The 12,784-nt window shown below is 39.5% G+C and overlaps 1 protein-coding gene across 1 annotated transcript in view; it reads left to right on the plus strand.

The window, feature by feature from the left end:
- Nucleotides 1–4,459: 4,459 nt before the first annotated feature.
- Nucleotides 4,460–12,784, plus strand: part of LOC120033014 (homeobox protein Meis1) — a 36,617-nt gene continuing 28,292 nt past the window's right edge. Inside the window, exons 1-7 of the mRNA XM_038979302.1 lie at nucleotides 4,460–4,951; nucleotides 6,330–6,550; nucleotides 7,445–7,586; nucleotides 7,801–7,851; nucleotides 8,269–8,319; nucleotides 8,880–9,026; nucleotides 11,260–11,371. Of these exons, the coding sequence (XP_038835230.1) occupies nucleotides 4,940–4,951; nucleotides 6,330–6,550; nucleotides 7,445–7,586; nucleotides 7,801–7,851; nucleotides 8,269–8,319; nucleotides 8,880–9,026; nucleotides 11,260–11,371 (736 nt within the window). The 5' untranslated portion in view covers nucleotides 4,460–4,939. The remainder of the gene's footprint in view (nucleotides 4,952–6,329; nucleotides 6,551–7,444; nucleotides 7,587–7,800; nucleotides 7,852–8,268; nucleotides 8,320–8,879; nucleotides 9,027–11,259; nucleotides 11,372–12,784) is intronic.

The following is a 12,784-nucleotide window of genomic DNA, read 5'->3' on the forward strand; positions in this document are numbered from 1 at the left end:
AGGCCTACCTTCAAACTCAGTGCCTCTTTGCTGGACATCATAGGAAAAATCTAAAGAAATCAGCCAAGACCTCAGAAAACAAAAATTGTAGACCTCCACAAGTCTGGTTCATCCTTGGGGGAAATTTCCATACTCCTGAAGGTACCACGTTCATCTGTACAAACAATAGTACCCAAGTATATACACCATGGGACTACGCAGCCGTCATACCGCTCATGAAGGAGACATGTTCTGTCTCCTAGAGATGAACGTACTTTGGTGCGAAAAGTGCAAATCAATCCCAGAACAATAGCAAAGGACCTTGTGAAGATGCTGGAGGAAACAGGTACAAAAGTATCTATATCCACAGCAAAACGAGTCTTATATCGACATAACCTCAACAAGGAAGAAGCCACTGCTCCAAAACCGCCATAAAAAAGCCAGACTACGGTTTGCAACTGCACATGGGGACAAAGATTGTAATTTTTCGAGAAATGTCCTCTGGTCTGATGAAACAAAAATAGAACTGTTTGGCCATAATGACCATCGTTATGTTTGGAGGAAAAAGGGGGAGGCTTGCAAGCCGAAGAACACCATCCCAACCGTGAAGCACGGGGTGGCAGTATCATGTTGTGGGGGTGCTTTGCTGCAGGAGGGCCTGGTGCACTTCACAAAATAGATGGCATCATGAGGAGGAAAATGATGTGGCTATATTGAAGCAACATCTCATGACATCAGTCAGGAAGTTAAAGCTTTGTCGCAAATGGGTCTTCCAAATGGACAATGACCCCAAGCATACTTCCAAAGTTGTGGCAAAATGGCTTAAGGACAACAAAATCAAGGTATTGGAGTGGCCATCACAAAGCCCTGACCTCAATCGTATAGAAAATGTGTGGGCAGAACTGAAAAAGCGTTTGCGAGCAAGGAGGGCTACAAACCTGACTCAGTTACACCAGCTCTGTCAGTAGGAATGGGCCACAATTCACCCAACTTATTGTGGGAAGCTTGTGGAAGGCTACCCAAAACATTTGACCCAAGTTAAACAATTTGAAGGCAATGCTACCAAATACTAACTGAGTGTATGTAAACTTCTGACCCACTGGGAATGTGATGAAAGAAATAAAAGCTGAAATAAATAATTCTCTCAACTATTATTCTGACATTTCACATTCTTAAAACAAAGTGGTGATCCTAACTGACCTAAAACAGGGAATTTTAACAAGGATTAAATGTCAGGAATTGTGAAAAACTGAGTTTATATGTATTTGGCTAAGGTGTATGTAAACTTCCGACTTTAACTGTATATAAAAAATAATATAATTGTTTTGAAAGGGAACTTGCCAAATTCTGTTTCAAATGTGAACTAATTCAGTTACTATTTAGTTGCATACCATCACATCAAGATGTTACAATTCCACAGTGGTGTAAAGTACTTATGTAAAAGTACTTTAAAGTACTACTTAAGTAGTTTTTTGAGGTATCTGTACTTTACTTTACTATTTATATTTTTGACAACTTTTACTTTTACTTCACTACATTCCTAAAGAAAATGATGTACTTTTTACTCCATACATTTTCCCTGACATCTAAAAGTACTCGTCACATTTTGAATGCTTAGTAGGACAGAAATTGACCAATTTACATAGTTGTCAAGAGAGCATCCCTGGTCATCTCTACTGAGTGTTGGAGTGTGCCCCTGGCTATCCATAAATAAATACAAATTTAAAAATTTAAAAATTAATAAATTAACAATAATGCCATTTGGTTTGCTTAATTTGACGAATTTGAAATTATTTATACTTTTACTTTTGATACTTAAGTACATTTTTGCAATTACATTTAGTTTTGATACTTAAGTATATTTAAAACCAAATACTTTTAGACTTTTACTCAAGTAGTATTTTACTGGGTGTCTTTCACTTTTACTTGAGTCATTTCCTATTAAAGGTATCTTTACTTTTACTCAAGTATGATATTTGGGTACTTTTTCCACCATTGCAATTCCATGTAGGCATAACTGTCTGTGGAACTCAGGTGTAACACGTGTATTTTGCTATACGTTTTGTCTGCATAAAATACGTTTCTATAAATTGAAATGTTTATTTTCCCGTCGCAAAGTGACTACAACAACTCTATAACAAACATATTACAATAAATGCCACAACTCAACACACATCTTAGTTGAACTTGCACTTGCCTAAGACTAGATGGCGCAAATGGTCCAGTAAACGACCAAACAAACTGATACCCAAACAGCATCAGTGGAAAAACAGTGAGAACTTGTTAACCCATCTTTTGGTCGCAGAAGATATTTCATGGTAGGTTATGCATGCCTAAATCAGCTAGACCTGTGATGTAACAGATTGCTTCATTTGATTACAGTAACATTTTCTATAGCATTATTAAGAATGGAGTCATGTAAATGGGGGAGATACCAGTTCCTGTTTAATATTTCTTCCCGTACTTACTTTCAGCTGTGAAAGGCTCTTTCATAAGCTACGTTTGCGTTTTCTGTGAAATGTAAATTCATTTTTGGCCTGTGTGTAAAAATATTCGAATGGTTTTCAAAATAAAATCTGGTCACTCAAACAGAAAATTTGAGTTTGTTCAAACAAACATTTGATGAGCTATTCAGAGATATAGATTCTAAAACAAACGGTCGAATGTGGGCTACTGTAAATGATGTGAACTTACAGTGTATCTACAGCTATGTTTTTTCTGGACCACAATACAAATGTGGGTCTTCCAAATGAGCCAATTCACGTTTTGGTTAGCCTAGACTTAAATTATTATTATATATATTTTTTTATCTAACCTTTATTTAACTAGACATGAATAACTCTGCCGATTGTGGTCTGAGTAAATCTTATATCAAAACATGTTAGGAGTGTTAATAAAGGCTGTAAAAGTAGCCTACAGACACAGATAAACGTTAATTACCTTTCTTACACTTTTGGTTTAGGCTCCTTCAAGTCCTTCCATAACTTCCAGAGTTTAGTCTAAGATTGGCAGAAAAATACATGAATAATAGTACCTTCAAGAAATAGATGTCATTATAAGGACATAATTGGATAGCTTCTTCATGAAACCAATTACAGAATAAAATCAAAAGTTTGGTTTCAAAGCGCTTTTGCCTGCCTGCACGTCCTGCAGTTATGCTTCACTTCATCAAATATATGTTATAATCTGAAAACAGCTTTAATAGCCTACCACTGAGGTTTACATTATTTAAAATTAATTAGATATGTTCTTAACCTCACATATTCCAAGTATTTAAGAGGTTGGTAAAATTCCATCTACTCATAGGTATATCCTCGAGAGAGATAAGGCCAAATTAATTTCTATGGACAAGGTAGCCACTTTCTCTGGGTAAAGCTACCGTATTTTGAAGGCAACCACCAACCAGCCTCCCAGTTTGAATCTTGGCAAGGCTATACGTCTTTGGATAACACGCTGGACAAACTCTATACGGCTTTCATGCCATATTTAAATCACTGCTCCTCCAATCTTCATTTAAAGTTGACCTGATAACATTAATACTCTGTTGGTTCCCTACTCAAAAGTCAAAGGGTTTACCAGACTACAACGTACAGTGAATAAAGAAATTCGTAATTTTATGCACGGTCGGCGAGGGAGCTTTAGTTATTGAACTTGATAGGCTGTAGTTCCGTGGCTGTCTTTTGACACTTACATGTACAGTCATCTATTTGCAAGCTCTCATTACACAATGCTGTCCATGTCCCCAATGCACCAAACCATCAATGTTTGTATTAGAGAACAGAGGTCTGTGGCTTGTTGTACGCTTAATTGCGCCCATTCGCTTCCCACTTCTACTGCCATATTGGACAGAAGGTCTGTCAATCAATTATGCGAAGGTGTTTCAAATTCTGACACACAACCTCCAATAAAATAAATGTTTTAGAGTGATATTATAAACCTGAGAAAAAAATAAGCGAATAGCTTATTTGTTAGACTACTTTTATTTTTCGTGAAAATTGACAGCTGTTTCTATTCATGGTCAGTTATTTGCTTATTTATAGCCTATCTTTTGTTAATATTTATATGTATTCTTTAAATAACCTAAGGCATGCTCGTTATTGCCACAGCAAAACTTCCAGTTGAGCACCAGATAATACAACCCCTATCTGCGATTGAATATCTGCGTTTGAATATCTGCTATTTTTACAGTTCTCAAACGCCCCCACCTGGTTCTCCACTTGATGTGGCCCATTCCAGTACGTGACCAGTTATGGCCACCACTACTTCCGGGTTTGCACAAATTGGTCAAAGCTACCCTCTCTGCGTTATGCGCCCTGCAACAACACACACACACGCGCGCGCATTTGGAGAGCCAAGCACGGCATTCGCACTGCACATCAGGATCCACCAACACGCCGACGGACAGTCGACGGCTCCTTTAAGAAAAACCAAGTCAGAAAATATCACCCCTCCTTCTTCAGATCTCCACTTGGATGGTATTGCATCAAAGAAAACCTTCACTGGAGTTGCAAGTGATCGAGGACACGATGGGGACTGTTTTTGAACATCTTTACATGAATATCTGAAGCATTCCAAGTGAGGGAAGAGCGCGACGAGTCATCATTAATTAAGCAACTTGACAACCTCGATATTGATTGACAGCTTGCTTGTTGAGCGAGACTAGAGTATCAATGTTTTTCTTCTGTACGGGGCATTTTACACCAGTCTCAAGCGTGAAGTCGTAGCCTAGTGCCGCTTGTCTATGAACGGTCTCCAGGAGAAAGAGAAGGAGCTCTGTACTGGATTGTGGTGTTTTTATCTATTGCTGGACTTACGCTGGCAGTCTAACAACCACCCTCTCTGGAGAGACGAGCACAATATTCTTAATCTTGCATTTGGAGTTAGGTGTTTATTTTCCCTCAGCCCTGGCCTCGTAGAAGACGTGTAGAGTCCGATTGGAATCGGCCAGAGTGACAGGCCGATGGCGCAACGGGTGTGTATTGACAGAACTTTTAGCAATGGCAATAAAGCTACAATTGAGACGTGGCTTATTACTGTGCGCAATTCTCCGTTTGTATGGCACAACAAGCAGGCACCTATGCAATACGAGGTTGTTTCAGCCCTTTGGTAGAGCTATAAATGGTCAAATATACTTCTGCTACGTGCTAGCCTATACTATTCAGCATTTGAACGTGTGTGAGTAGAATCAACAATTGCATTTTCATATTGTCTAAAGAGCTATAGACTGCAGACTGCAAACTTCATCACATAATTCATTTTTACTATTATGACATGTGTTTTGATATTCTGCGTTTCATTAACGCAGCGTCCGTCTTTGGGGGGTCAGTGTTTAATGTAGGCTATAACCAAGTTGTTACACATCAACTTAAAAGATTTACAAAAAACATTATGTAGGTTTGGTAACAAGAACTTGGACGACAATTCACAAATGTTTTGTGTACGTGCAATTTCAGTCTTTACAGATATGAGAATTATGTAGAGAATGTTCGCTTTGTGTTGAGTTTGTTGCTATCTGTCTTTTTCAACATTTCATAATATTTATACATTCTTATCTGATATATGACATACAAATAAATCAATTCAACATTTAGAATAAAAAATATTTGATTACTTCAAAGCGTTCTCTAAATATACTCTAAATAGTTTAGATAGGCTAATTGTTCATGCATGGCTATACGTGGCCTATCTAAAAATGCATCTGTCATTTTAAAAGTTTCTTTAAGCTATTAGTTTTGTCAAGATAAACAGAACAATATTTGATTTCTTTGAAATATCAGCAAGAACACAGACCGGAAAGTGTAGACATTTGTGATATTGTTTTGTCTAAGCAAAACCCTGTAGTTCTAATCGCCTGAAAGAATGAAGCATACCCAAAACCGTTTGAAAGTTGTAGACACATAAAAGTGAACTGCTTTTTCACAACGTTTTAACATGTTAATGGTTCAACACTAATCCACAAACAATGAACATTTTCCATTGATATTTAATTAGATGATCGACATAGGCTTTTATTGCCACTAATATTATTCCTACCACTAAACATACGATAGGCTACTATTAGCACCATATACCTTAGACATTAGCACTTATTTGATATACTAATTTAGTAGGCCTTTTTGCTATTATTAGTATAGACTGCCAACAACATAATTTAAGCTATTTTACCATTGTTGTTAATAGATCTTTCTTGTTATTAGTCTTTATAATTCGTTTTTATTGTCAGTATTATTACATTATTACATTTAGTATAGCTATTATCAACACAGGCCTTCATTCAACAGCAGGAGAGGTAGCGCAACAGTGTCACTGGTTATTCTTTTAGAATATTCTCTATCTTTCACTTTTGACAGTATGAAGACCTTCCCCACTATGGAATGGACGGAGTAGGGCTGCCCTCGACTATGTACGGGGACCCTCATGCAGCGCGCTCCATGCAGGCGGTTCACCTGAACCACGGGCCCCAGTTCCACTCGCACCAGTACCCGCACTCAACACACGCCAGTGCCATACCGCCCAGTATGGGCTCCTCCGTCAACGACGCTATAAAAAGAGACAAAGATGCCATTTACGGGTACGTTTATTTTACTGCCAACATAAAGTGTATAACCATTGGGGATATCATGCACCACAAATATGAGCGATGGACGTTTAAGAGAGAGGGAGCCTTTGGGAAATTCTCGCTAATTATAACCTCTTCTGTGTTCGGTCTTTACGCATGGTGCTATATAGGCTTGTTTAAACTTTGTATATCTGTTTTGAAATGTTAAATTATGACATTGTCCCCTGAGTTTTCGAAAAGGATGCATAGGTTATGTTTGCATTTGGCTTTCAGTCTAAATATAATGTTATTTTTCATTCACAAAATTAACGATTTGGATGTATCCTATTGTTTAGCAGGAGTCAGTGGTCGGAGTTAGATAACCGAACTCCCTAAATGTTTGTAAATCCAACTCTCAGAATTCAAAATTGTACATCAAACACGTTCTCAAACTACCCAGCCTATACTTCAAAAAATGTATAGGCAGTGTTGTTTATATTTGTGTGCCATAATATAGGCCTATTTTCAGGCCAAGTTTAATAGTCTTAAACTCTATTGAAAAATTCATAATGTATTTTTTTTGCCTGAGTTAATAATCTCACTGAAGAATATGGCGTTATTTCGTTGTCCTAAAATGTTGAATCGTGTTCTAAATGAGTCACTCGAGGGCTGAGGATGCCATACGACCAGTTATGCCTGTATGACCAACTCATTTCATGCAGTAAGACTAGGCCTACTTTTATGTAATTATTGTGCTGATACATTTCTGAATGTTTAATTAGTGCAATATTTATTCAACTTACAACTGAAGACAGTAGGCAATGTGAGTGAAAGTCGATGTAACCTACTTTCTTAGTTTGGGCCTATACCGACTCGCAAACTTTCCAAGGCGGCGTACAGTGTAAATGTCCTCTCTCTTCCTTTTAGGCACCCCCTTTTCCCACTTCTAGCTCTGATTTTTGAAAAATGTGAATTAGCAACTTGCACGCCGAGAGAAACTGGGGTCGCTGGAGGCGACGTGTGTTCCTCGGAGTCTTTCAATGAGGATATAGCAGTATTTTCAAAACAGGTTTGACATATCTATTTACTTGTTTTGTTGAAGTTCAAATTCGTTCAAATTCGTATATTTCAGGGTAAATGACAGTTGTGCATATATAGATGTTTTGTAATTCTGCATTGTGGAAACTTTGTAAGCGACAAGCTGTCCTATGCATGTGAACACCATGGTTATGAATGATGTATGACACTCAGTGAACAGTGAACTTCTAACACTTGTGTTTCAGATTCGATCAGAGAAGCCTATATTTTCATCAAATCCAGAAATTGATAATTTGGTAAGAACTCACTTGCTTAAGGTCACTCACAAGAACAGTATCGAACCGTTGGCCCATGAATACATTCATTAATTGTTTACAGTAGCCAACACTTTAGTGTGAATTGGACTTCATCACAGTCCTTGTTATTAATGGTGTCATAACAGATACACGCTTGTGTAATGTAATCTGTCAAAACGATTTTCTTGTCATAAAATTTGTTTGCTCTCATGCTAATTATTTTAATCCTAATGATCACACACACACACACACACACACACACACACACACACACACACACACACACACACACACACACACACACACACACACACACACACACACACACACACACACACACGCGCGCGTAATGATAAAAATAATGTAATGCTTCAATATGTGAATACAAATGTTTTAATGCAAACTTTTTCCTTCTAGATGATACAAGCAATTCAAGTATTACGGTTTCATCTGCTCGAGCTGGAGAAGGTATATTTACTCATACCCATCTCATGCACGGTATATTTTATCACCATCGATTGCGATGATGCATAGCATTGGGCTATAACTCCGTAGTAGAGGTGTAATAGTGGTGGTAGTATATTTGGTTGCCCAAGTAAATGTTCATGTTATGGAGTTGATAATGTTGTCATTGATGGATGCGCTTGCAGAATATTAGGCGAGGGCGTTTATATAACAGTCGCCATATTGCTCATGTTAGGCCTGTATTGTAACTTTCATTAGTGAGGAGAATAAGTTGATGAAGTAGCCTACAGTTCTCGCTCAATTATATACAAAAAATAAGAAAAATAAAATAATCATTAGTTTTTCTACAAGTAATGTAAAATGTATGTAATGTGATGTAGTTCTGCTATTTTTGAAGCCAATGTGCTTGAATAGTATCTTAGACCTGTCACAAGGCCAGGGATAGGCTATTCTTTATAATACCATTCATTGCCACCATCTACATTACATTTTTTAGGGCTTTCCCGTAAGGTATAGTGTTCACTCAGTTTTGATACATGTTTGGTTGTCCTCTGTGTTTGCAGGTACACGAGTTATGCGATAATTTCTGTCATCGATACATCAGCTGCTTGAAAGGAAAAATGCCGATCGATTTGGTCATAGACGACAGGGACGGTGGAAATAAATCCGACAGTGAAGATTTTACAAGATCGTCTGGGCCTCTTGATCAGGTAAGCTCTTGCCTACTACGTGCGTATTAATACAAGTGTCGTCTATTAAGTGCATTTGAATTGTAGGCCTATACAGAGAACACGTCGCACGCGTTTTATGCTGTCTAGATCGTTTAATCAAAATAGATAGGCCTATGGAAAAAATATAATTTAGGAAATTGTTGGCCTCGTCTTAGTGATATAGATTGATAAGTGACTTTAAAATAAATCAAATATCAAATGTAGGCCTAACATTTGACAAAATGACCATGAGAACAAAGTTTCTATTCCATTTAATTTCAAAGCATAATAAATGGTTTCATCTTTTTTCGGGACATGACCATTAATATGTTTTGGAAAAAACTTGTTTGAAGTAAGGATCCCAGTAAATAGTTGCTTGGCTTTTATTATATAACGTCTTGAATAAGTGCTTTGGGGGACTATGGGAAACATTTGAATTGTTATTATGCTATTTTATGGTGTTTTTATGTGTTAATTATGTTCATTGTGCTGCATGTGCTTGAAAAAGATGCCATTGATCAAAAAAGGGACAAGAGGTGAAGAGTCAAGTCTGCTCCTTTTTCGTGTGAATGCAACCAAGCCAGTTTTCAAGTCACGTTGCACCCACTCTTTGAGCAAGGCTTTAACAATATGGAATCCCTTCCTCCGAGTGCCATGTCAGCCACACAGCATTTTGTTAACCATTTAACCCTTTATTTACCAAAGCAACGAGGATAAACTCAGGCTTCCCTAGCCTATGTTTGCCTGTTGTTGAGACGTTCTGAGTGTCCTATTCACTGTACTACAAGGCTCCAAGCTCTGTATTATCAGATAATCCTCTATCCAAGTCTATGCTGTATTCTAGTGTGAATCAAACTACTATGTATCCACTTATGAACATGTATCCCCTTCAGTCCTCTCATTTCCCTCCAGTAGTACTTCGATCACATCTTCTGATTTGCACTTTGACGGTCGTCTTTGATTGCGCTGTCACCCGCCAGAGTGTTTTTTTTATTATTATCGATCAAACAACATGATCAATGATGAGCGCAGGTCCCCTGAGTCTTATAAGCACTCTTGATTTATGCTTTTGATTTAACAAATTGTGTGGCTCAGTTGGTAAGAGTGTGGCGCTAGCAAAGCCTGTCGTGGGCTCGATTCCCGCTGGGGGTTACATATACTAACACGTAAGTCGCTTTGGATAAAAGTGTCTGCTAAATGGCATAAATTATGAACCAGCACACTAAAGTGTAGCTCCTGAATGTGGAGGTCAACCCAATAACCAGTCCCACCAGCCTTCAGTCTCCTACCCATAAGTCCATACATGGTACATCACCCACCCGCCCGACACCCACCCTACCTTACAGGCACTTTGCACCCTTACCTCTAGCCCAATAGTGTACCATTTTCACACTTAATCCCACACTTAGTTTCTCTTCTCAAGTGGGGCTGCATAGGGAGTACCTAACACTGGTTATGGGTGAATAGTGGGAGGTGGTGGCGGTGTGTGTGAATATGCATGTGTGTGTGTGTTCGTGTACATGTTCGAGTGCATGTGTGTGTGTGTGTGTCTCGGTACTTGCCACCCTCGGTCTCTCAGGAGCGGTTCCATTCTGATTGAACCAATCTCTTCAGTCCTGTACGCACTCCCTCTCTTCTATCCCCCTGGCTCATTTTGTTGGGAGCCCCTCTTGTTGGAGTTGGCCATTGCTGCTTTAACCATTTGTGTTCTGAGCATATGTTCCAGATTACCACAGCCTGACGGCATTCTCTTGGTATGCAGCGTAATACATGATATATATTTTTCATTTTTTTCCTTCCCAAAGAGGACTTATTGTTATTCATTTGCTGAATAATAGGGTTTGCATTTTGACCTGGAGTTAGCATTGAGTTAGCCACGATGCGCCGCCAACTGAGGGGAGTAGCTAGCCAGTGTGTACAGGTTTGTTTGGCTGTGTGTTTGATATGACTACAGGCTACAGTATTTCTCCTTTCCCCCCCCACATGATATGTACTGCATATGATATGGATATGATATGTAAGGAAACTAAGAATGCGGCTTTTGTGCCGACATAACTTGGGTCTCCATCCACATCTCTTTTAATCAGTCGGCCGTGGATTATTCTTTATGACCCACTCCTCTCAAAGCCCTTGGTTTCTATATGACGCATAGACCATTGACGTGCTCTCTGTGGTAAATCATTTTCATACTGTAGTTTCTTGGCTGATTTTTGGTGTCCTGTCGTCCAATCAGATCTCGTGGAGCAGAGACCACGATGACACGGCGTCAGTTCGCTCGGCGGGGACGCCCGGGCCCTCCAGTGGGGGACACACGTCACACAGTGGGGACAACAACAGTGAAGAAGGTAAGGATTCACTAATAGGTAAGATAACAGGATAGGTGTCCATCACCTTTGCTTTTGTCTTTCAAGTATACTGTCATATCAGTGGGAGGAACGAGGAAGCTATTTTAGCCTTTTGGGACAGATCAGATTCACTTACAGTAGACATACTAGAAAGGTGTCCACCATTATCGCTGACTGATCCCATGTCAAGCCAATGAGTGAGTGTCACGTGTTGTCGAGTTTGGATTTGGATGTAACGTTGAATAGAAAGAGAGACAGCACGGAGAAAGAGAGAGTGAATGATGAGGGTTGACAGAAAAATGTGAATGCTGAGCTCAGCCTGGGACTGGATCTGGAAGAAAGGGCGCATTATGTTCTTGTCGACTGAGCGACGATTTATATACCAGCCTCTGCGCCTCTTTTATTTGGACACGGGGAAAGAGTAATAACAGAGAGCAACACACACACACACACACACACACACACACACACACACACACACACACACACACACACACACACACACACACACACACACACACACACACACACACACACACACACACACACACACACACACACACACACACACACACACACACACACACACACATTAAATGCTAGGCTAGCTCCTAATGGTTGAGGTAGAGAAGAAGACTAAAAGGGACTCTCTCTCCTCTGCTATTGGCCGTCTTTATGAGCAGGGCTCTGGGTTTGTGGACTCCCACCACACTCTCCAAATAGTTTCAGTCAGATGTGTATCACCTATTACCAGGGCCATTTGCAAAGTGCTGTTTGTGTGCCAAGTGCAACAAGCGTTCAGGGGTTTTGTTATCTCCCGAATACATTTTCAGTTTAGCACCGCCACGGGTGGACTGCTTCGGGGACATCTGTGTGTTTTAACTCCCGGGCACAAATACATTCACACAGCCAGAACACAAGGCCCAGAACACAAGGCCCAGAACACAAACAACCATTATGTCCTTTTTATTCCCCATTTGGATGGTTGGGGAATTGTGGCTCCTTCAAGGGAAGTATTTGACAGAAACATATTGGTTGAGCTTCTGTTGGAAAGTGGATTCTTGGTTGATGTAGTCCAGTGATACCTTAACACTGGTTCCTTGCATCTCGTAGATAGTCCTAGAGGACCACAGAAGCTGCCATTGGATAGTCATGGTTTTCTGACTTTTCAGGAAAAACCTGATACATACCTGAGGAGAGATTTGTTATCTCCCACTTTAACTGAAGGAAAAACTATCTCTCACCTGTAGGAGGGGGGGAGGTGTCATTGCCGGGAAAAAGAGGAGGAAGAAAGAAAACAAAGGGAAAGCTGGTAAATAATGTCCCAGAGAAGGCAAACCGTTTCAACGACTTAGTTCATCGCTATGGGGATGTCTGCAGTTTGGTCAAACGTTTAGCTTCTGTTCATTTGAA

Source organism: Salvelinus namaycush, chromosome 39 (genome assembly GCF_016432855.1).
Source record: "Salvelinus namaycush isolate Seneca chromosome 39, SaNama_1.0, whole genome shotgun sequence".
Classification (NCBI taxonomy): domain Eukaryota; kingdom Metazoa; phylum Chordata; class Actinopteri; order Salmoniformes; family Salmonidae; genus Salvelinus; species Salvelinus namaycush.